General features: G+C 31.5%; 2 protein-coding genes across 7 annotated transcripts in view; one reads left to right on the plus strand and one right to left on the minus strand.

Annotated features, from left to right (window-relative positions):
* LOC124352707 (retinol dehydrogenase 12-like) overlaps positions 1-22,097 on the plus strand; it is a 51,174-nt gene that overhangs the window by 14,773 nt on the left and 14,304 nt on the right. For 2 of the 6 annotated variants that reach the window (XM_046802323.1, XM_046802325.1), the window contains exon 2: positions 20,589-20,704. The exons of 2 other annotated variants lie outside the window; for them this stretch is intronic. In XM_046802323.1, coding sequence (XP_046658279.1) covers positions 20,589-20,704 — 116 coding nt within the window. Of the gene's footprint in view, positions 1-10,811; positions 11,006-20,571; positions 20,705-22,097 lie in introns of those variants that run through there. 2 more of the 6 variants (XM_046802327.1, XM_046802324.1) reach the window with 2 other exon arrangements.
* LOC124352709 (39S ribosomal protein L11, mitochondrial) lies at positions 208-9,503 on the minus strand. The gene is made up of 3 exons (XM_046802331.1): positions 9,233-9,503; positions 5,291-5,480; positions 208-556 (listed from the first exon to the last, which is right to left on the minus strand). The coding sequence occupies exons 1-3, from the start codon at positions 9,365-9,367 to the stop codon at positions 291-293; spliced, it is 591 nt and encodes a 196-aa protein (XP_046658287.1). The 5' UTR covers positions 9,368-9,503; the 3' UTR covers positions 208-290.

Raw genomic sequence — 22,097 nt, forward strand, 5'->3', positions numbered from 1 at the left:
AACATTAACACAGCTTACTAGTGTCATAGGGTACCCGACCACTGTCATTTTGAGGTTAGAGACTTGGCACACACATATCCATCATCCATAAGCCATTACATACTAAAGTCATAGGATATCTCAATACTGTCAGTTTGAGAGTAGGTACAGATGGATCAAATTATCACACTCAATATGGTTTGTATGCTTAAAGAAATACTTTGCAGAAACGTTTAGTATAATTCCTACATTTATTTACAAGACACTTTTCAACAATATTTACAAAACTAATTTACTTAATTAATAGCACATTAACCAGTTCTTAACAATTTTGCTTCTTTCTTCTCATCCAATTCCTTCCTCTGCTGTGCTACAATTTCTCGCCTCTCATCCAGGAATTTCTGGTATTCTTCAGGATCTAATGTCTTCACAACTTCTATACCCATGCTATGAGCGGTTTTTATGATTTGTTTGCACATATACTCCATACTTTTCAAAGCATTAGGCGGGTCTTCCATTTTAATTTTCGCAATTTCATACACATGTTTCAAAGTTACCTTTCCAGCAACTTCTTTTCCTAAAACAACATAATTGTTATAACCAATAGCTAAGGAAAAACAATGGTATGTTCCTGTAGAGGGTTTTTTTTAATTCACCTGAATAGGAACTTTACGGTACTGTGTTCAAGGAGGTCACAATAGAACAGTCTCTTCTTATAAATATGGAATCACAAATTATTCCTTCAAAATTACAGAGCCTCAAAACTGAGTGAAAGAAACAGATTTTTCATTACTAAGGCCAAATCAATTAAATCATTAAGAAATTACATATCTGGAATTTACTTACCTTAAAAAAATTGTAATGTTTAAAACTAGATTGTCTCTATAAAGATTTGTGACTTCCAACCAATACAGTTTTGGTTGCACATTTGTCACATTTTATGTTAAGAAGCTTATGTTAAAATGAGTAAAGTTAAAATATTGTGGTAAAATTTATAATTAGAGCAAAAAAATAAACAAATATGTTTTGATTTTTCTTGCTACAGCAAACTGTTCTGAGAAAATTAAGTTGAAATCCTCTGAGCTGAGTGGTGGATTGGTATAAGAAACATATAGCTATAGGTAAACCGCTAACAAAAAAACCTTGGTTGATTTGAGTTCACGCAGGGTGTGGGGTAAATATCCCTCCGCCGCCCCTCCAAGCATCCCCACCACTGCTCGGCGGCGCTCACCTCTATTTCAATACAATAAAATCATCTGGACTGAACTCCATCACGGCTCAGTCGGTATCGTTCACTGCTGCGACCCGTCGTGTTACTAAGCCTCCCGCTAGAGTTGACTGGAAGCCAGTACAGATGTTGACCAAGCCTTCCCGCTAGAGCGTGTAGCTGAACAAAAAAAGTGTTCGGATACGACTGGATAGAATGACCAGTGAACGAAAGGAACTGCTTGAAACAAAAAATTGTATAGAGAGAAGGAAACAACAATATTTTACAGTGAATGGATAGATAATACCAATTAACAAAAATGTATTGTTTCAGAATCTATTAAATATTTTAAATATATAATATTATTAGAACTGATTAACAAAAATTAAGTGTATTTATCAAAGATTATGTTACTATACTACAAATGTTTCAATAAACGTTAATACTTAAGAACATGACTTGGTTTGATTAATAATATTGCCTTTGATTTATCATAAGATTATTTCACTACAAAATGTTTCAATAAATTACTAAACATCAGACACAATGCGTTGTTTGAAATTAATTTAATTTTTAATAAATAAGAACACATTTTAAACATTTAATCGATTAAGTTACCACCACTTTTCATAATACCCAGCTGAAGTCATTAAAATAATATTACGCACACTACTACACAGAACTTATACTCATAACACACGGTACTCGCAACAAGTCGTCATTACAGTTTCTATATTTAAAAAAAAACATTCAGCGTAGGCCTAACAAATTTGTATTATAATTTCTCAAGTTTTGTACCGTAACGTGTGTTTGAGTTACAACTTCGCTTCTGTGTTTGCAATTTACCTAATCTTTAACTGGTTTAAAAACGCGTGAAGGATGGGTTACTATCGTTTAGATGGCGAAGAAGTATATAGACTTATAGTCCCTTGTTATCGCTGAACTTCTAACCCTTCCTCGCTATTTATTGTTATTCGGTCTGTCCTTCACTATAATTACCATAACTAATACTTCCATATGACAGTGCAGCAAAACTAGATTTATACTCGGTTTACGTATCATTATCAATGTGACTCATCAATTGCCTGCGTGGTCACTGTTGTCATTGCCATCCATGCCGGATTAAAAATAAATTCTAAAACCATTAATCATATAAAAAATTACTAAACTACTATTTTTTTACTTATAAAATCATTTGTTCTATTATTAAGTTTTGAGTTCCAATATTCACGATCAGAGCCTACGCACAGGTCCTAGGCCCGTGTAGGCTCATCCCGGTTTATACTACTCTTCTTATTTCAAAATTTAATTGAATTAAAATAGAATTAATGCAAGGTTTATTATAATAAGAAATAATTAACTACGTATAAGTACCGTATTGTTACACTCTGATACATGATTTCAGACAATGTATATACCGGTATTTGCTTACGTTTGTTGCAAAACGTGTATAGCCTATGTGTTTTATTGTACTATTTTTAAGAAAATAAACCATTTTCATTTCATTTTTTCATTTCACCTGATTTGGAAAAAAAAGTATCAAAAAATTTATTCAGTTGCCAGGCCAAATTGAACAAAACTTTTCAAAGTGAACGGGTCTTTTGAAACACTCCTGCTCTCCGATCCGGATCACTCGTTCACCTAACTGACTCGTTCGAATTGAACGGTCCAAGTAAGTAACTGCAGTAATAAACAATATGGCGCGAGCAAGACAAGATTTATTAAACAGCTGACAAGAAGATGCTCCGCCCCACTCGCCACTCCCCCCCCGCCGGAGGGGGCCCCCTCCTGCGCTGTGCTGCTCAAATATTTGCTTCTGCGCAGGTTTCTTTATTAGCGGTTCACCTATAGACTATGGACTTATTTTCTAAATCTAGAAAAAGGGTACACAACTTTACACACAGCGCAGTATAGCATCAACTATTATGTCTGGGTTCCGCTACAGTTTGATTAAACGAGTACGTATCACACATACACACCACTTAGCCACTTGTTTAACTTTTGGGATAGACTTGGATTTTGTAATTTCACTCTTCACAATCAGGTTTGCTTAAATTGTAATAGCAGTACATTGTTAACCATTGTTCACAATCAAACGGAATTTAAAGTAAACAAAACTTCTGTTGTATCCATTGTTATACAACGACTGAGGTAATAAAATTGTTTTAAAAAAGCTAGAGAATTTTCCTTTCTTCTGCCCAGAAAAATATTAAATATTTGGCACAGTATGTTTTTTTAATTAACAAACTGGGGACCTTTTGGCTTCCAAATACATTTTAAAACCAGCAATCAATCCATGAGAGTATTCTAATTTATCCTATTTTAATGAGAAAGGTGCTGTCAGATTGTTAAAAGGTTTATTATTATGAGCGAGAATCATAGTTTCTAAGGTTTTATTTACATTACAACTTCCAATAAAATACAAATTCCATCACAAATAGATATGGTATAGATCTATTAGTAATATGGATTAATAATGTACTGTGTTCTAGAATGCGTTTAAAATTGCAAAAGGATGACCCCAAAGTCTTTTACCATGGGATGGGCTGTGATCCACAGAGCTTAACACCAACTTCATTTAAAGGAGCTTGGTGTTTAGTGGCAGATGATTAAAAGCCATTTTATGTTAATTAACTTAAGAAATCTGTGGAGAACTTTGTGACTGCATAGCTATCAAAGAATTAAAGGAAAATTATCTAGAAATTCTTTGTAGATGAGATAAGAATGTCATCAACGTACGGAATTAAAAAATCAAGACCATTAAGAAGTATCTCATAAATTTTTAGAGCTTGCCCAGTATTAAGAATTTAATACCTTTACTTTTTCCTGTTCTCCATTCATGGCGAGTGCCTTAATAAGCAAATTATGCCAAGTTTACCCCCATTGGTTTCTCAAGCCTCCTAACTTTAATGACAAGACAATTCAAATTTATTAAATTTCCATAATTATAACTTAGGGTGAGAATATTATAATTTTCATTGGAACGTAAACCATATTGCATGCAATAATCCATGCAGAATACAAGACTCAATTTGTCTTAATTAGAAACCCATCAAGTGAATGTAGGCATTCTGGCATTGAAGAAAACCAAACATAGGTCAGCCAACAGGTCTATCCACTAAAACTAATGACTTGTTTGTTTGTTTCTTACGTCCTGAGACCAGAGCAGAATGTCTACTATTGGACATGATAGTAGCAGTTCCTAACTAACATGGATCATGTGATACAGTATACGTGAGACCACATTCATACTATTTCGGTAATGTTATAAAGTTATTTTTTACATTGTTGTAAAACCATAAAATGAAATAAACTTTTCCTTCAGTTCAACAGTTAGTTGCACAATTTGCATGAATACAAACCTAATTTGGCTTTGTTTAGTAAACTAACAGCTTTATTGATAGTTAATATTTTTTTAAATTTAAACTTACAGTATTTCAGCTTAGCCTATTTTTATGCATTTAAAATAATTTTGATGGTACATCATAAACTTTAGTGAAAAGTTTGTAATTTTTAGAGAAAGATATTAGAGATGCACTTATCTACAGAGAGTGTACTATCCCATAAATAACAATAAAACCCCAACCTCAAAAATAAAGTTTTAATTATAATGGGTTAATTCATTTATGACTTCAGGAAATCATAATTTTTTATTAAATATAATTTAAGAGAATTGTGTTTTTTACAAAACTAATTTGTTTTCAGAAATAAAAGACATATCACTTCTTGAACCTATAATTGATGTCCATACATTGAGTAAAAAGTGTACTTTCAGCCTTTTTTATTAAGTCCTGAACTAAAAATATTGCCTATATTCCTACTGTACATGCCTGTAATTTCATGTGGAATCAAAGTTTCAAAGTACATTTTCAAAGTATACATTACAGATAAAGTTTAATATATTTTGTAAAACATTTATATATTGAAATGTTTATTTAGGGTTTTTTTTAAATTGTTAAGCGGTGAAAAATAATTATTTCGTTATTAGTAATAAAACTAAGAAACAATAACATATCATAATTTCAATTTAATATATTATTATTCCCATTATTATACTTATATTTCCTGAAAAATGATAATACGAAAAAACCCTGTTTAACTGACCTGGATGCATCGCTGCTCGCTGAATGCCTGCAGCCTGCATTAAATAGTACATGCTTGTTGGTTTGTGTATAACCAACCTGTAGCTTCGGTCTGGGTTGGTGTAGACCCGCGTTGGCAAGGGAATACCAGGCTTCATATCCTTAGTCTTTTCATTGAAGTCCTTGACAACAGCAGCGATATTCAACCCTCTCTAAAAAATTTGATGTAAGTCCATAAATAAGTTGAAGTAGGCCTACTGTAAGTTGGATAGGTAAAGAGAAAACATAATACTATAAGAATTGATGAACCCCAAGCAGGGAGATTACAGAAACATAATTAAGTAAATTTGATTAGATCACTCATTTTTTAACAATTTGCTTATTAAAAAAACCATTATCCTAATGGTAAAAGTTTTGAACTAATTATTCTCATAATATAATACTCTTTGTTGCTATTGAAAGTCAACACTACTATTTGGGAGAGGAAAGTTTCAAATCCTAAACATGTCAAATACTCAAATAGAAAGCCAAGTTATATTTCTTGTTTATGACACAGGGGTATAACAACTTTGTAAAAATTTAAGTAAAGATAATATTCAGCTTAATTACTCAAACTCACAATATGCCGAATCGAATCCTTTGACATTGCCAGTATTATTATATTTTCACCTCATTATAGTAGATTTCAATCTGGTTAGAAACCAATGTTGATTCCAAACATTTTACAATTACCAACAGCTTTAGACGGTACTCATAATGCAATTTATTACATAAGTTACAATAATATGGGTCACATGGAATTCCTTCCTGCACAATAAATTTTTCTAACAGTAATATTTAGTCAAAAACATTTTTCAACATTCAAAAGCTTCCAAAATGTAACCCCCATAATTTAATGGTTTGCTAATAATTTTCCTACCCTGTATATATGACACACCTTTTTCTTCCAGTTGTTATTTACATTGGTTTAACTGTTTGATGTAACTGTTTTGATGAAAAAAATACTGATATGAAAATAGGTATTTACAACGGCATTTAGATACATGTTTTGATCAGCCTGATTCTGAATAAAACAGTTCAAGATAAGGATATGAAGTATGCAAAAGATGAGTATATATTTTTATGAGTATAAAATGGCAGAGGGAAGAGCATGCTTTCATTTATGAAAATGTATAATTCCTTAATGTAAAATCCACATTTTTATATTTAACCCATTTAATTTGGCCATGGTTACAAAATAACTAACATTTCCTACTTTGAATGCCTCTAATCCATCATGGAAAGATAAAAGAAATTTACTTACTAATTTTTCCATCTCAGGAAAAAATTATCTCAACCAAAAACTGATTGGACCACTTAGGCTATGGCCAAACGTGATTTTTTCACAGATACACTATGAGAAAACAGGTAAGAAATATGAATAGTGTTTAATGTAATGCGTTGTGCCACATGCAATGTTTTTTCCAGTAGCTGGTTATTAAAGTATGTGTATTTTCAAAATAGCATACAATAGATGCAGGTCTATTGGTGTTGCTTGTTTTCACATGCATGCCCTGCACACATGTGCGAAAACCCCTCAGGGTTTATCAGAGTCTAAGAACCACTGCTGCTTAGAATTGAATAGTTTGACTTTTAGATTGATATGAATTACCTAGTATACTGAATGGGGAACAATTTGGAGGTACAGCAGAATCATTGAGTGTATGACACAAAACGTGAAAATTTTCAAATCCAAGACATTAGAAGGAATATCTGAATGAATATCACCATAAAAAAAATCAGTTTACGTTGATTACATTCTTGAAGCTCTTTTCTTATTGGAAATTAGATATTAATTTAAAACAAACACTCCAATAATATAAGTTTTTTATTTTTGTGAGGCCTTTCGTACTCAATGAGAACATCTGGGTCTGTTCTCATTGAGTACGAAAGGCCTCACAAAAATAAAAAACTTATATTATTGGAGTGTTTGTTTTAAATTAATATTACGTTGATTAGCGTATCAAAATCAATTTAAATCTTCTGAATTAATAAATTATTTGTCATTACCATGCATGGTAACAAATTTAATAATATTGGTTTGTTTTGTCCATTCAAGCCTGCCTACCACTGCTTTCATTTCTGCTGTAATTACCTTATACCTTTAAAAGCAGAATGAAGAATTAGGATGGAGGCATAGTCATAAAAAATTAAACACAGATTTTAAAATAAAAAGTTTAGAACAATTTTTAAAACATTTAGTTTTATCACATTAATAAAATTGAAAACCAAGTAAAAGTTTCTCAAACTTGACATAATTAGCTCTAACTATTGTATAAATGGATTTATACTTTCTAAAAATATTAGCAAACTTCACCATGGTGTACAGTACTTCAGATATAGCGTGAGTCGTCAGATCAGCAATGTTTAGATAGTCAGCTGTCTTAGCACTTGGTGGTCATTGTGCCTAGTTAGGCTACATACTTCTGTGGTGGTAAAAGATATTGTAAAAAGTGGTTTTAAGGAGCGTGGCTAAGGCAAACAGCTGCAGTGTAATAAGTATCCAACACTTAAACGATCGATAATATCAAATCACAAACAGAACAATTTAAGCTAAAGCTATCAGATATGTTTACCCTCTTAAATAATTGTAAGTACTGATCAAACTAAGTATAAACAAAGTTTGTATTACTTTCTATAATTTAAAATATATATATTTCTTTGACATATACAAATATAATTTAGCTTCACTATAATACAATATTAAAAGTCTATAACGTGATTCAGTTTGAAATAATTGTTCCAAATTTAAAAATTTAACTAACTCACTACATATACCATAGACTGATAAAATTATAAATAGGTTAATTCAAAACTTCACTACACAACAAAATTATTGAGTAGTATGACATTCTTATCTACTATTTGTTATTAGGCTATACATACGTACATACAAATATAAAAATAACCTTTAGAAGCACTCACACGATCTGAGCTTGAATTTGGATACTATTTTGAGGGATGTTTTTCTTATTTTACCAGAAGTAAGGATTGACACAAAGTAGCTTTTTAGTGGTTAAAGTAGCACGTAAGGTACAATAAGCGGACCTGGTTTTTTATATTGATAGTGACTAACGATATTACTCAATTATAACTTTCGATATAACTAACCGATAATGATTTTGAACAATAACTAACTTGTATCAGCTATAAACACTTTTCCATATAATAGACATATTTTCTTTTACATCCTAGATAACAGACAGTCGAAAGCTCACAGAGCACCATGACACAAAGTTTAAAAAGTGACATACTATCAGCCGATCTGCTTGCAGATAATCTCTGTGAATATTTGTGTAGAAGAGAAGTATGGTTTTCTCGAGAAGATGCTTCAACAACTATAAGCTATAAAGGAGAAAACATATAAATAATTACGCATATTTCGTATTTTCTGTTAGAAATGTTTTTTATGTTGTTATCATTTCATTATTATTTGAGTTTTTCCTATTTCCAGTTCTATAGTTTGTTTGATCGTTAGAGCTCATTTATTATTTAAAAGATTAGATATAGATACTATGTGTATTGTATTAGTTATTTTAATTTAAAATAGGATTGTGATTATGGATAGACTATAGATATGTGAATACGATTTATAAACGCCTATTCGATAAATGGATATTAAGTATTGATGATTACGTACTCTAATCAATATAAAAAACCGTGTCCGTTTATCGTACTCTACAACAAGTAGCCTACATCCTACAGTGTGCAATAGCACTTTGAGGGTTAAGTTGACACTGGGAACTAGGAGTCCTTATGCCCACTGTTAATCATTATATTAGTATACCAAAGTAAGCTAGCTCATTTCTGGGCTCTGAAATAACCCATGGAGTGCTCTCTTGTAAGTACTGTTAAACATACGGTTTAAATTTTTCACAAGTAAATGCTGTTGGTGAAGGAACAATAAAAATAAATAGTAGCCTACCTGACCTAACATTGGCCCGAAAGGAGGGTTGGGAGAAGCTTTTCCTGCAGGAACGGTAGTTCTCATCTTAGGATTGTGTTCAATTTTCTCAACAACCTTCTTGAGATTTCTCATTTTTCCTGCTACTTTAGCCATTTTAAAAATTGAAATATAGCTCCTGAAACACTAAAATATACACGATAGTTTTAAATCGTAATACAACATAGAAACATAACCTCACTTCGTAACCCAAGTAGAAATTTGTGAAAAGGAAGGAATAGAGCATAGGAATTGGGGAATGGAATTGTTTTCATAATTCACTAGACAGGCTGTAGGACTACAGTATCCATGCAGCTTCATTATACATGAGTTTGTAATTGCTTTTCCTCAGATTATTAGAAACATTGTCTTGATACGAACATTATAGTTTATGTAGATAATGTTTTATATACGTATAACGTTATTACTATAGAGTAACATAATGTCCCACTTATTGTTACGTGTTACTATAATCAAGGACCTAGCTAATTTTGAGTAAGCTCATCGATTACCATATTCGATTTCAAACCGTCTTTGTTTTATGGATTCCATAAGCAATTTTAAGAAATACTTGGAAAAGTATTGTACTTTTTTGTATTTTAAATTATCAAGGAGTGGTCGTCTAAGTACGAGAGAACGGTAGTCCGAATGTAGGAAGAATGGATCATTTAATGTTTATATCTTTTAAATTAAAATTCATAATGGCCTAACCATTTTATTATGTTTAAATTAACATATCTGCCCATACTGAAAGATTACAAAAAACGACACTCCAGATAATGTTACCTGGGATATCATGATACAGTTTACATATATTTCAAACGGTCTAAACACGAATACCTCTAGGGGTTTCGGGGAAATACTGTATTTTTTAAAACTTTTTATACTCGTTTATGAATTTTCCATACGAATAAGCTTTGTTTTTCTTGTGTAGGTATACTAAGTATGTGGAATAAAATTATTTGTATTCTCTATCACAAAAATTCTAATAATTAAAAGTACTTTTCAAAAGCAGCGACCAGCATCTGGCAACTCTCGGCTCAGGTCCTCTTTCAGGTCATAACCTATTAACAGTTTGTGGCCTCTAGTAGGTACTAAACTACTGAAAGGTGTGTAACTCAGAGTATAAGATGAAAACACAATGTTACGTTGTAAAAAAATATGGAGCGAAAACGCATGCGTGGGAAAGCTGATCCACTATTCTAATACACAGGCTATCTGTAGTTAACCTCTATCCACACTCTTTCTCTCCGAAATTGCTGATCAGCCCACCTGGGTGGCTCATGCCGTTCATGAGGAGTTCGTCATGAACTAGCTCACATGAGCGTCACTAGTGTTCGTATTTACTGTCAGTGCCATGTTTTGGCGTTGCCAGAATGAAATATATTATAATTATTATCCACTGTATTATTAAGTTAAAACCATTAATAAAAATGCCAATGAAAAATATTAATTTGTTGTGTGAAATGATAAATTGGCACAAAACGCGTTCCGACGAATATTCCTTCGGGACTGTGCCGACAAAATCGGGACAGGTGGCAAAACTGAGCGGTATCTGGACCACAGTGGACGCGTTGGTACAAACAAATACAAAACAGAAAACACACAATCGAGCAACTGACACAAGTAGTCTACTAATGCAATATTGCTGAAGTGTCCGACTGTCCGGCGGTTTCGGTTCAGTTTTAATTTGGTTGTTTGTTCAGTTTGTTGGGTTTTCTCATTTTAGACGTGTACACAATTCAATACTTGTTGGTAAGTTTAATCTTGCATGTTGAGCCCTGGACTGGGAAACTATAAAAGTGTTCATTGTTGTGCATTGTAACTTGGAGTTTCTAGAGAAACTGGCAGTAACTTAATTCCTAATTAAATTAACCCTAGAACTGGTATTTATTTTAACCTTAACTGGCACAGCTTTTAACCTCTTATGAAGAGTTAAACCAAAAATGCAAATCAGTTAATCAGTCAAAACATAAAATTTTCCTATATAATTTTATTCAGAATTAAATACAGTTTACTATCAAAACAATAAAAATTGGGTTTACCTTTACAATAATAGTTGCTCTGAAGTTTAAACTTATATCTATTTTCTAAAAACAGTGTTAGCCGATATAAAAAACTAAACACCTTCAATCCAAAACATCCAGGTTGTGGGGAGACTAATAAGAACCCTACACTCGCTATTCAATTGCTCTTACCGACTTATTGATAAATTATCCAACTTATCCAATGTAACAATCATACACAATAAGAGTTAGGCTATAATAAATTACTAGGCTATAATATGAAGATATCAAGACACAAACAAGAAGAATCTCGTACATTACAATTTGAAAAACCTAAATTTAACAATAACATTACAAAACAACAAAACCAACTATGGCCTAGACTTGGATATCAAAGAAACCTTGCAACATTTATAACTTCTCCAGCTTGATATAAAATAGTAACCGCTTTTGTGAAATGGAAGAAAGACTTCTCCCCATGGGTTACCAGGAGCCAAATCCACACGTTGAAGCCAATGAAACAGTCACTTGTGAGAAATATCTCACATATTTTCCTCATATTCATTGCTATTGCAAAGTTTCAAAATATTAGTTTACTTCTTGCTGTTTAATGTTTACATTAAAATATAACTAATAAGTTGTAATCATATGCTAAGTTAAATAAATTGTAACATCAAATTATTCCTTTGAATAAAAACAATCAAACCATTTGATAAAAACAACCGAATAATGAGTAAGCCTAGGCCGCTTATTAAAGTCTTCCCCAGGTTGTTATGCTGATCAAGAAAATGACTACTTATAATATATATCGAAAAAATGTAAAAGCAAAACAGACCAGAATCCAGCTGACTTAAACAGCAACAGTTAAATTACATAGCGCATTAGATATCTTTAGCTTTTAGTTGTCAGTTAGGGTAGAGTACGATAACCGGACCCTGTTTTTTATATCTATACCGACAAATGATATTACTTAATTATAACTTTGGTAATTCTAAGCAATATATGGGTCAACCTCGATTTTTCTCATATTACAATATAATGTTCCAATAGTCAATTAGAAAAGGAAATGACAAGAATTTCTTGCCGGAAAGCAGTTATAGGGAGCAGGCAACCGCCAGACGGTCATATATTGCTTAGAGTTACCTATTAGTGATCAGGGGCACTGACGTGATCTGGGCTTCAAATTTGGAACTACTCGAGTTAATTTTTTTTCTAAAAGAGCAAGCAGCGCGAAGCGCTGCGCAGCGGGTAGGCATCGTGCGTGATCCTTTTTTTTATTAAAAATTTCTGATAAATTGTTATTACATATTACAATATAATGTAGGTAATGTATGTAAAACAATTTTAAACACATAATTACATGCTGGAAAGCAAAGTAAACCAATATAATCCGCCCAATACAAAATCTCCGTAAAAATCTGGTAAAGGAATCTGTCATTCCTTTGTCCTGAATCAATTCAGTATAGACGAAGATCACGCACGATGCTTGCCCGCTGCGCAGCGCTTCGCGCTGCTTGCTCTTTTAGAAAAAAAATTAACTCGAGTAGTTTCAAATTTGAAGCCCAGATCACGTCAGTGCCCCTGATCACTAATAGGTAATTCTCGCGGTTGCCTGCTCCCTATAACTGCTTTCCAGCAAGAAATTCTAGTCATTTCCTTTTCTAATTGACTATTGGAACATTATATTGTAATATGAGTTGCCTGCTCCCTATAACTGCTTTCCGGCAAGAAATTCTAGTCATTTCCTTTTCTAATTGACTATTGGAACATTATATTGTAATATGAGAAAAATCGACGTTGACCCATATATTGCTTAGAATTACCCCAACTACTCCATGTATTATACATTTTTATACACAAAGTTTATTTGTTTTGGTGGGACATTGGCTACTATCCTAAAACAATCATTGAGGTTTGTGCGATGTTTAAAAATTTTGTAGCAATCATAACCTAGGCTATACTAACTTCTGTTTTTTATTTTATTGGTTGGTCAAGTTTTCTACAACTAGCCTACTGTATCAGTTACAGTTTTTGTAATTTTGAAATATAGGGCGGGTACGGTCCAATAAGCGGACCCGGTTTTTTATATCGAAGAATATAATCATCGATACCTAATATTCGCATATCGAATCATAGACTATCAATCGATATAAATGTAATAACAATCATATGTTTAAATTAAAATGTGAATTTAATGATAACAAATAATAAATGAACATAACCAAAATCAGGGAAACACATAACTTTAACTAAATGAAACAGAACGAAAACGTTTTTACTAAAGTTGTGTCCACCATTACCTTCTTTTTTTGCATCTGAAGACGACCATGTTAGCTCCTCTGACAGTTACATTTGTTACCTTTCCACAAATATCACATAATGGATTCTTAGGTACTAACCCAACATCCTGAAGCCATAAAAAACATATTTTATCGTCTTTTAAAGCAATTTCGTGAAGCTTCCTAAGATTGACGGCCATTTTAATACACAATGTTACGTGAAATTTAAAATATTACCTTAATTGTATTATTTGAAAGTGTTTACAGCTGTTCATATAGATTATTTAAGTTGTTAAAAATAATTCATCAGTATCGATTGATTATATCGATGGTTATGATTAAGTAATATCGTTTGCCAATTTCGATATAAAAAACCGGGTCCGCTTATTGGACCCTACCCTATAGGGCTTATTTAACAAATAAAATGTTTATATTTGAATATAGGTATGGAATATTGCATAACTTATAGGCAATAACATTTTTTTTAGGGGAATCTTTTTAATTACATTTGAGACAAGTGCAGGTGTTGGAAGATGAAGTAGGCTAACCTAAAAAAGTAATTCTCTACAGTTAATGGTACTTTGGAGTCTACTATTTTTGGAAAAGCTTTTCTTACCGGGGACCTAAAACAACTACATCATTACAAAAAAACAAACTTTATTTGACTTCATGTGAAAGTTACGTTATTATGACGATCGAGTCTTGTTTTCTGTATTCCAAAAGAAAACAATGTTGGTGTGGAGGTCACTCTGTCTCTATCTACTACTGTATGTGTTATTAGGCTGTATTAAGTAGATAAATTCATACGTACGTATTATAAATATAAAACATTAAGTAGTGCTCATGTGATCCGAGCTTGAATTTAAGTACTATATCGAGGGATGCCACCAAAGTCTTTACTGATGACCAGAGCTATTTCTGATCGTCCAATATGATCTGACGTCAGAAAAGTTCCGACGATCTGGCACATAATCTGAGGTTGGGAAAGTACCGATCGGAAATGTCCCTGGCCATCAGTGCGGGCCGCATCAACACTTATATGTCAATGGTAACAGTATAGGAATGTGACATGTCATTGAAGTTTTTTCTTAATTATTAATTTTCTGAATTGTACGTTTATTTCGGTAATAATAAAAAAGGATGTTTCATAGCATAGCATACTGAGATTTCATTCACCTGGATGCAATATTACATTTGTAGTTAATTAAAAACTAAATTGGTGAAAACTTGATGAAAAAATGTAAAGTTATTTTGGTAAAACACAATTGTTAATCATTTTGTTGTTATTGTTTTAGCAGGTTGAACAACAGGTTGTTTTAACTCCATTGAAAAATAAAAAGAAAGAATTACAAAAATCTACTGTGAAATTATTGTATACTAGCTTTATTCCCAAATGCTTGCTAATTTATTGGATACAGCCTGACTTTGTACATATATGACTTTGGAAAATGACTGTAGCACTTTGAGGGAAGGTTCAAATGTATATTTGATTTGTGTAATGAATGATATCACACTATAGGAGTATTAATCTCTTTTATCCATATTAAATTTCTGAAACTACTTACCTGTATGTCTTTAACAAAGGCTCAAGTTTAGTCAGTTAGAGTACATAAAAAATCCCAATTTTTATAATACGTAACATATTACTAGGAGCAGGCTTACATCTATAATCTGTTGTGTCAAAGGCAGAATCATTGGTATTATATTCATCTAACAATGAGCACTATTTCACCATTATTGTCAACAATGGAAATTTCATTTGAAACCCACTATCATTGAGATAATCTTCAACCTTCCTTATTGCTTTGTAACTCTTGAGTAATCTTGAGTAAATAATTGTTTTATAGTCATTACTTCTAGTATGGCTGATGAAAATATTCTGATGTCAGTCATCTTACAAATATAGTGTTTGAAGTAAGTTTTTGTTCAAATGTTTTGCATTTTTTTTATTTATACTTGTTTACATTACATATATTCATAAAAATACAATACCTACTGGAGTAATACTTTTAATATATTAGGTACAAATCTTATTTAAACAAATTTTAAACAGTTTTTACTTTTTGAGATTTTTAACACTTTTGATACCATACTTAATTTGTAAATATTCTTATTTATTCACAACCTGGGTTGTAACATAAAAGAAACTGAATATTTTGATACCATATATGTTAAGTTACCACTAGTAAAGTACTACAAAATACCCTGTTTCACCTCTGGCACTTTAGGACTTGGGCATATAAATACTTGCAGTGAAAACATTAGATGAAAAGTAAATTTTTTCATGGTACCATACGGGTTCAATTTTAATCTCCAGTGCTTTAATTAACCGAGTTTTATTTTTGAGGTGCACAGGGACCCCAATTGTATTTTGAATAATACTGTTACAATACACAGATTTAATACAGACTAACATTTTATATATATATACATAATAATATATATATATAACAAATGAGCAACATTTAAGAGTTGATAGTGTTTTACTTTAACCAATACTTTCTGTAATGTATACTTTCTTTATGTTATGTATATGGCTCTTCCTTGTATACTCCTCACCTTTTGATACCTCATTATTGTGTAAAGGTTATCTTTCTTAATTCAGACTAAAAAAATTGTTACTTGTACAAGCTTTATTACAAATTTTCCATAATTTGCATGTAATTAAGTCATCTGTCTCTTGTTAACAAGTTATTGTACATGTGGAGTTTATTTTTTTTTATTAATGAAATATGAATGATTTATTTTTGAAATTTGGAGTTTGTAGTAATTGAAAAGGTTTATTAGTGTATAACAGTTAGAGCCTGGCTGTTTGGCTTTATTATTTATTAATAATGTAAAAACATCTGAATTAACAATGTTATTGCAAGAGAGGAAGTAAGGGTAATTCTAAGCAATATATGGGTCAACCTCGATTTTTCTCATATTACAATATAATGTTCCAATAGTCAATTAGAAAAGGAAATGACAAGAATTTCTTGCCGGAAAGCAGTTATAGGGAGCAGGCAACCGCCAGACGGTCATATATTGCTTAGAGTTACCTATTAGTGATCAGGGGCACTGACGTGATCTGGGCTTCAAATTTGGAACTACTCGAGTTAATTTTTTTTCTAAAAGAGCAAGCAGCGCGAAGCGCTGCGCAGCGGGCAGGCATCGTGCGTGATCCTTTTTTTTATTAAAAATTTCTGATAAATTGTTATTACATATTACAATATAATGTAGGTAATGTATGTAAAACAATTTTAAACACATAATTACATGCTGGAAAGCAAAGTAAACCAATATAATCCGCCCAATACAAAATCTCCGTAAAAATCTGGTAAAGGAATCTGTCATTCCTTTGTCCTGAATCAATTCAGTATAGACGAAGATCACGCACGATGCTTGCCCGCTGCGCAGCGCTTCGCGCTGCTTGCTCTTTTAGAAAAAAAATTAACTCGAGTAGTTTCAAATCTGAAGCCCAGATCACGTCAGTGCCCCTGATCACTAATAGGTAATTCTCGCGGTTGCCTGCTCCCTATAACTGCTTTCCAGCAAGAAATTCTAGTCATTTCCTTTTCTAATTGACTATTGGAACATTATATTGTAATATGAGTTGCCTGCTCCCTATAACTGCTTTCCGGCAAGAAATTCTAGTCATTTCCTTTTCTAATTGACTATTGGAACATTATATTGTAATATGAGAAAAATCGACGTTGACCCATATATTGCTTAGAATTACCGAAGTAAGTTATTGTGTATACTGTGTACTTTAGTGTTGATTCATTCCTAAGAGTTTTGTTTTTGTTGAGTCCATATTCAATATTAATAATGTAATGCTAAATATACAATTTTTGATTTTTAATTTTTATTACCGTTTGAATATATTTACCAATATATACATGTAACATGAACTATATATATAAACTATAAAATCACTATTATCATTTCTATATCTCCTATTATTCCGTAGTATTTTTTGTTTGGTTATCAATCAATGCTAGTAAAATGTCATACTGCTTCACATTGTATAGTTGTATGTAGCCTCTTGTTTTGTATCTTCATTAGTTTTATATACAAATAATTTTTCTACACAAGGTAAGTAAGTGAGAAAACTGTCTCTTGAAGTTAGAAAGAAAAATAATAATTACAACTAAACTGAATTTGAATTGATGTATCTCGATTTAGTGATCTTAATTCTTTAACGCTTTTGCTTTTGTAACCAAAAGGTCATTCTATGTCAAATCAACCAATGGTCTGGACCTTGACCTCTCTGATTTTTATAATTTTTTGTGTGGAAGTTGTAACTAACTACTAAGATTAGTTAAAATGCAAAGTTTTATATGACAGGTTTTTAAAAACCCACAAAAAGGCAGCTACTTAGTACGTACAACTTCCATACAAAAATCACCAAAATCTGAGAGGTTAAGGCTCAAAATTATTTTTTTATAGGTTGATTTTAAATGGAATGACCCTAAAATTATCTTGTTTTTGCAGAATCGTTCTTTTTGATTTTTTTACAGAGACAGGTTTGTAGAGTTTAGAATATACTTATTTTATTCAAATTTTTGTTTTCCACTAAGGTAACACTCATATCAGAGGACCAACAAAGTCCTGACATGTAGTAGAAAACGCCAGAACTACTTGCGTGACACGTGGTTGTCATAGAAATAATTTTTGCGCAACATTACGGCAGACAATAGAATAAAACAAGGAATGTATAACGATGCATAATATTATGTTGGTAGAACACTTTTATGCAGTCGCTATGAATATAATATTATGTCAAAAACTGTGGAAGGGTTAAAGAGTTGGCTAAGGAGTACTGAAAGAGAAGTTCTAAATCTGTTCCAAGTACAAACGTGGGTTTCTTATTTGGGATTCATGTATGAGTCACTGATGAGTTTTAAAAGCACATGGAGAGTCTGTATTAATCCTTTAACACAACACCTGTGTTGTACAGACAGCACTAAACTTACAATTCTGGTGACATCAGTATAGATTGGACTCTCACTTTTATTAAACTGACCGCATGATCATAATAAATGCCTGTTAATTTGAGGTTACGTTGATTGATAGTATCGCAATCAAATGATATGTGGTTTATAAGCTGTTAATTTTGTATTTCTGATATAAATAACTTATGAGTCAGTACATTGTGAGAACATCCAACACTAGTCATTCTTGGATAGTAGTATTTACTTATAATTTGTTTGTTCCTGAGTTGATAAAACGGCATTATACTTTCTATGTAGTTAGACTCATAGGTTACTCTGACAACACTGTGATATCTGTCTTGACAACCATATCACTGAGAATACAAATTCCTATGTGGAAATGAGTTTTAAAGAAATGGAATAATTATTACCTCAATTTAATATTAAATCTATATTTGAAACTTATGATTGGTAGCTTGTAGTTATTTATTTCTATATCTCTGCTGTACATATGCAATATCACTGTTTAGGTGAGGTAGAAAGCAGATTGTTTACCAGCTTGGAATAAGTGGTTGCAAAGTCAGGAAATGTTAAAATTCATTGAAACATCAGAAAGTTTTGTTCTAAACTACTGAGCTTTATAAAATGTATTAAAAACCTTTTATATCTAATAGATTTCTGTTACAAATTTTAATATTAACGCTATTTATAAAAAAATTCATACACATAATCTAAATGTGTACTATGTTAAACTCTGTGTCCCAAAACTCCGTAGTAGAAAGGGGTGGTCCATGATTGATTCCTTATTTTTGAACTCTAATAAAATATAGGTATTAAAACATTGAGTTTATTGAATTCAACTAGCAATTACTCCAGCTGTTCTTAAGTTGAAACATGTCTTGTGCCTAAGTGAAGGTTAGAAACTAAATTCCTCTGTTTCCACTGCCACTTCTTGTTGACTTTTACAAGAATGGGAAAACATTCCTGTCTGGTCCCAATCATAGACTAGCACTGAGTCAGAAGCAAAAACCTCTCTAGAAAGTTAGGTGAATTTCTTTTACCTCAATGAAACTCAAGTTAAAATGTTTCCAAATAAATTATGCAGGCAAATTGTTTTTATAAGAAATATTTTTAGGAATACAAAATTGCTTGTTTAAAACTTGTAGGATATTACTATATATAAGTGAATAGCATAACTCATTATTTATTATGTAACAGAGTCATTGTATGAAAGGAAGTTATGAATCACAGCTATAATTCAAGTCTGAATGGAGACAGCTATATCATTGTTCAAATTTAAAGTCTATTGTTTATTATTGTAAATAAGTCATACAATTTTCAAGAAAAGGACAGTGGTTTACACTGATGTAACCATGTCTGCTAATTAATTAGTTTAAAGATTGCCAAAACAATCAGTATATTTTTCACAGATATTAAAAAAAATATGAAAGTGAAGAAAACAGTATGAAATATTAATAGATAAACTAAAACATAATAATACTGTATGAGGTAATTAATTTTTTATAAGTTATTTGGTAAGAAAAAGGGCCAAAAGCATAAAGAGAAGGGTTAATGACTATTAATCTTACTTTATAAACCGTTCTTGTACCAGCTTGTTAATTGCAAACTAAAACACCCAAAGAAATGTGGAAACTAAACAAATAATAAAATTAAAAATGAACGAATCTTAAAAGAAAGAATAGTTGATCTTTATTTCTACATTTCAGATTCAATTCAGCCATTATTTATGTTTGGTTTACAACAAATATTTTCATCTTTTATTGGTATCTATTTTAGATCTTAATCAAATATTTTCTATCTCTGAAACTGATAAGCAGTTTCTTGTTAGTTTTTTTTATTGCATTCAAATGTGTTTCAATATCTTCTCATTTGTTATACTTGTCTTCTTAGGTGTACTTGAATGAAACCTTTTTTCCTTTATTTAAAATGTGTAGATTATCATGAGGTGTCTTAAATTGCTTGTGTAACATTAAAATATACCTTTTATACTCACTGGGCCTTGTGCATGTAGTTGGGTCATACTTTCATTTTCTCTTTTTCTTCGTAACATAAACTATCGAGATGATTTCAAAACATTTTAATATTTTGTTTTTACTTAGCAACGTTTTGTTTCAAGTATATTCGCCGGGTTATACTGTACATAGCAGTAGGCAGCTGTTTGAAAATGTGGGAGCTGGTGAGAATTGCAGTGCTGTCTATATCAGGCACTCTTGTTTTCATCCATGTGGTGAAGTAAGTACAGATAGGCTAAATTTTAAATTATTACCATATTTGTGTGTAGTTTTTGGCATTTTCTTGAACACACAGTGAAAAACAAATCTTTTTACTAAATTACAATGTAGTGTGATATAGGAACACCATTCCCATACTGTTTACTGGGTTTTTATAAGTAACTAAACATAATATTTAAAATCTTATTTGTTTATTCATTTTTTATACTTAAGTGGTTTCAGTCATAATGCAGTTATTGAAGTTTTTCAGTTTTATTATATTGTATGTTCTGTGTTAATTTTACAAACAATAATTTTTAGTTTTAGTTGATAAATACTATGGAAGTATAGCGATTTTAATGTTGTATGATGTGTATTGAGGATAGTAATAGTTAGAGGGAAATATATATTTTTCACTCAGAGGGAAGTCTGATTTTATAATTGTAGTGAGAAGGAGAATTTAGAAGTGGAATGCATCATCTGAGCTCTGCCAAGTCATAATAACAAACCAGTTATTTCAGAAAATTTCATTAGCTCAAGCTCAATGAAAGACCTTACTAAGTGTAGAATAAAATGTATTATTTGATACCTTCTCTATGCAACATATGAAATACTTTGTTAGTTGGTTGTTGCATGTAATTCAACGTATTGACAGAATGTGAATAAACAGATTTGGAAATTGGCAGAATGATGATCACATGTTCACAACAACGAAAGACCAACTCACCTCTCTTTTGTTGCTGACTAATTATTGCAAAAAGTTGAAGAAAACATTTGTTGAGTTAGATGTTTGGCTCTCAACAAAATTCAAAACGTGTCCATCAATGTCATGAATTATTTTTCAAATTCTGAACTAAAACGAAATTCAGAAAATTGTTCTTGATCACATGCCTTCTAATCAACAGAAAACATTCCGTTTCGATAGAATCCATGAAACAAAAAACTTTTGGAACAATTCTGTATAGAATATTCTGCCTCATCCACCTCACACCTAGTAATTAATTGTTACAAGTATACTATGTAAAACAGGGCTTGGATGGAAAGTCCTTATTTGACAACAGTGAAGTAGAAGAATTTGTGAACACTTGGCTGTAATAGATGATGGAGATTTAATTGAATTCAAAACAATTTCAGGTACACCAGTTGTATTGGTTTTAATGGGAATTTGCAGAAACAGAAGTTATGTCCAATTTATATTATAAGTGCAAATGTTTTTAAAGATTTTTGGGATATTTTATTTACAATCAAACAAATAAATCCTAGTGGACAGATTGAGAAGAAATTTGGCATCTACATTGTTTAGATATAAGAATAAAAGGTAATCATCTTTTTTATTTTAAAATACCATCCATAAATACTCTGAAAAGTAATTTTAAGAAAACTGAATCTAAACGTGGTTGAAAATAAATATACCA

The sequence above is a fragment of the Homalodisca vitripennis genome, chromosome 1 (assembly GCF_021130785.1).
Source record: "Homalodisca vitripennis isolate AUS2020 chromosome 1, UT_GWSS_2.1, whole genome shotgun sequence".
Lineage (NCBI taxonomy): Eukaryota > Metazoa > Arthropoda > Insecta > Hemiptera > Cicadellidae > Homalodisca > Homalodisca vitripennis.

Bases quoted from the DNA above. Each gene is read 5' to 3' on its own strand.
- LOC124352709 (XM_046802331.1), bottom strand. From the start codon at position 9,367: ATGGCTAAAGTAGCAGGAAAAATGAGAAATCTCAAGAAGGTTGTTGAG. The intron at 5,481-9,232 runs GTAGGCTACTAT...CAAATTTTTTAG, and splicing joins TCGGGCCAATGTTAGGTCAG to AGAGGGTTGAATATCGCTGC. The intron at 557-5,290 runs GTCAGTTAAACA...ATGTTGTTTTAG, and splicing joins GCGAGCAGCGATGCATCCAG to GAAAAGAAGTTGCTGGAAAG.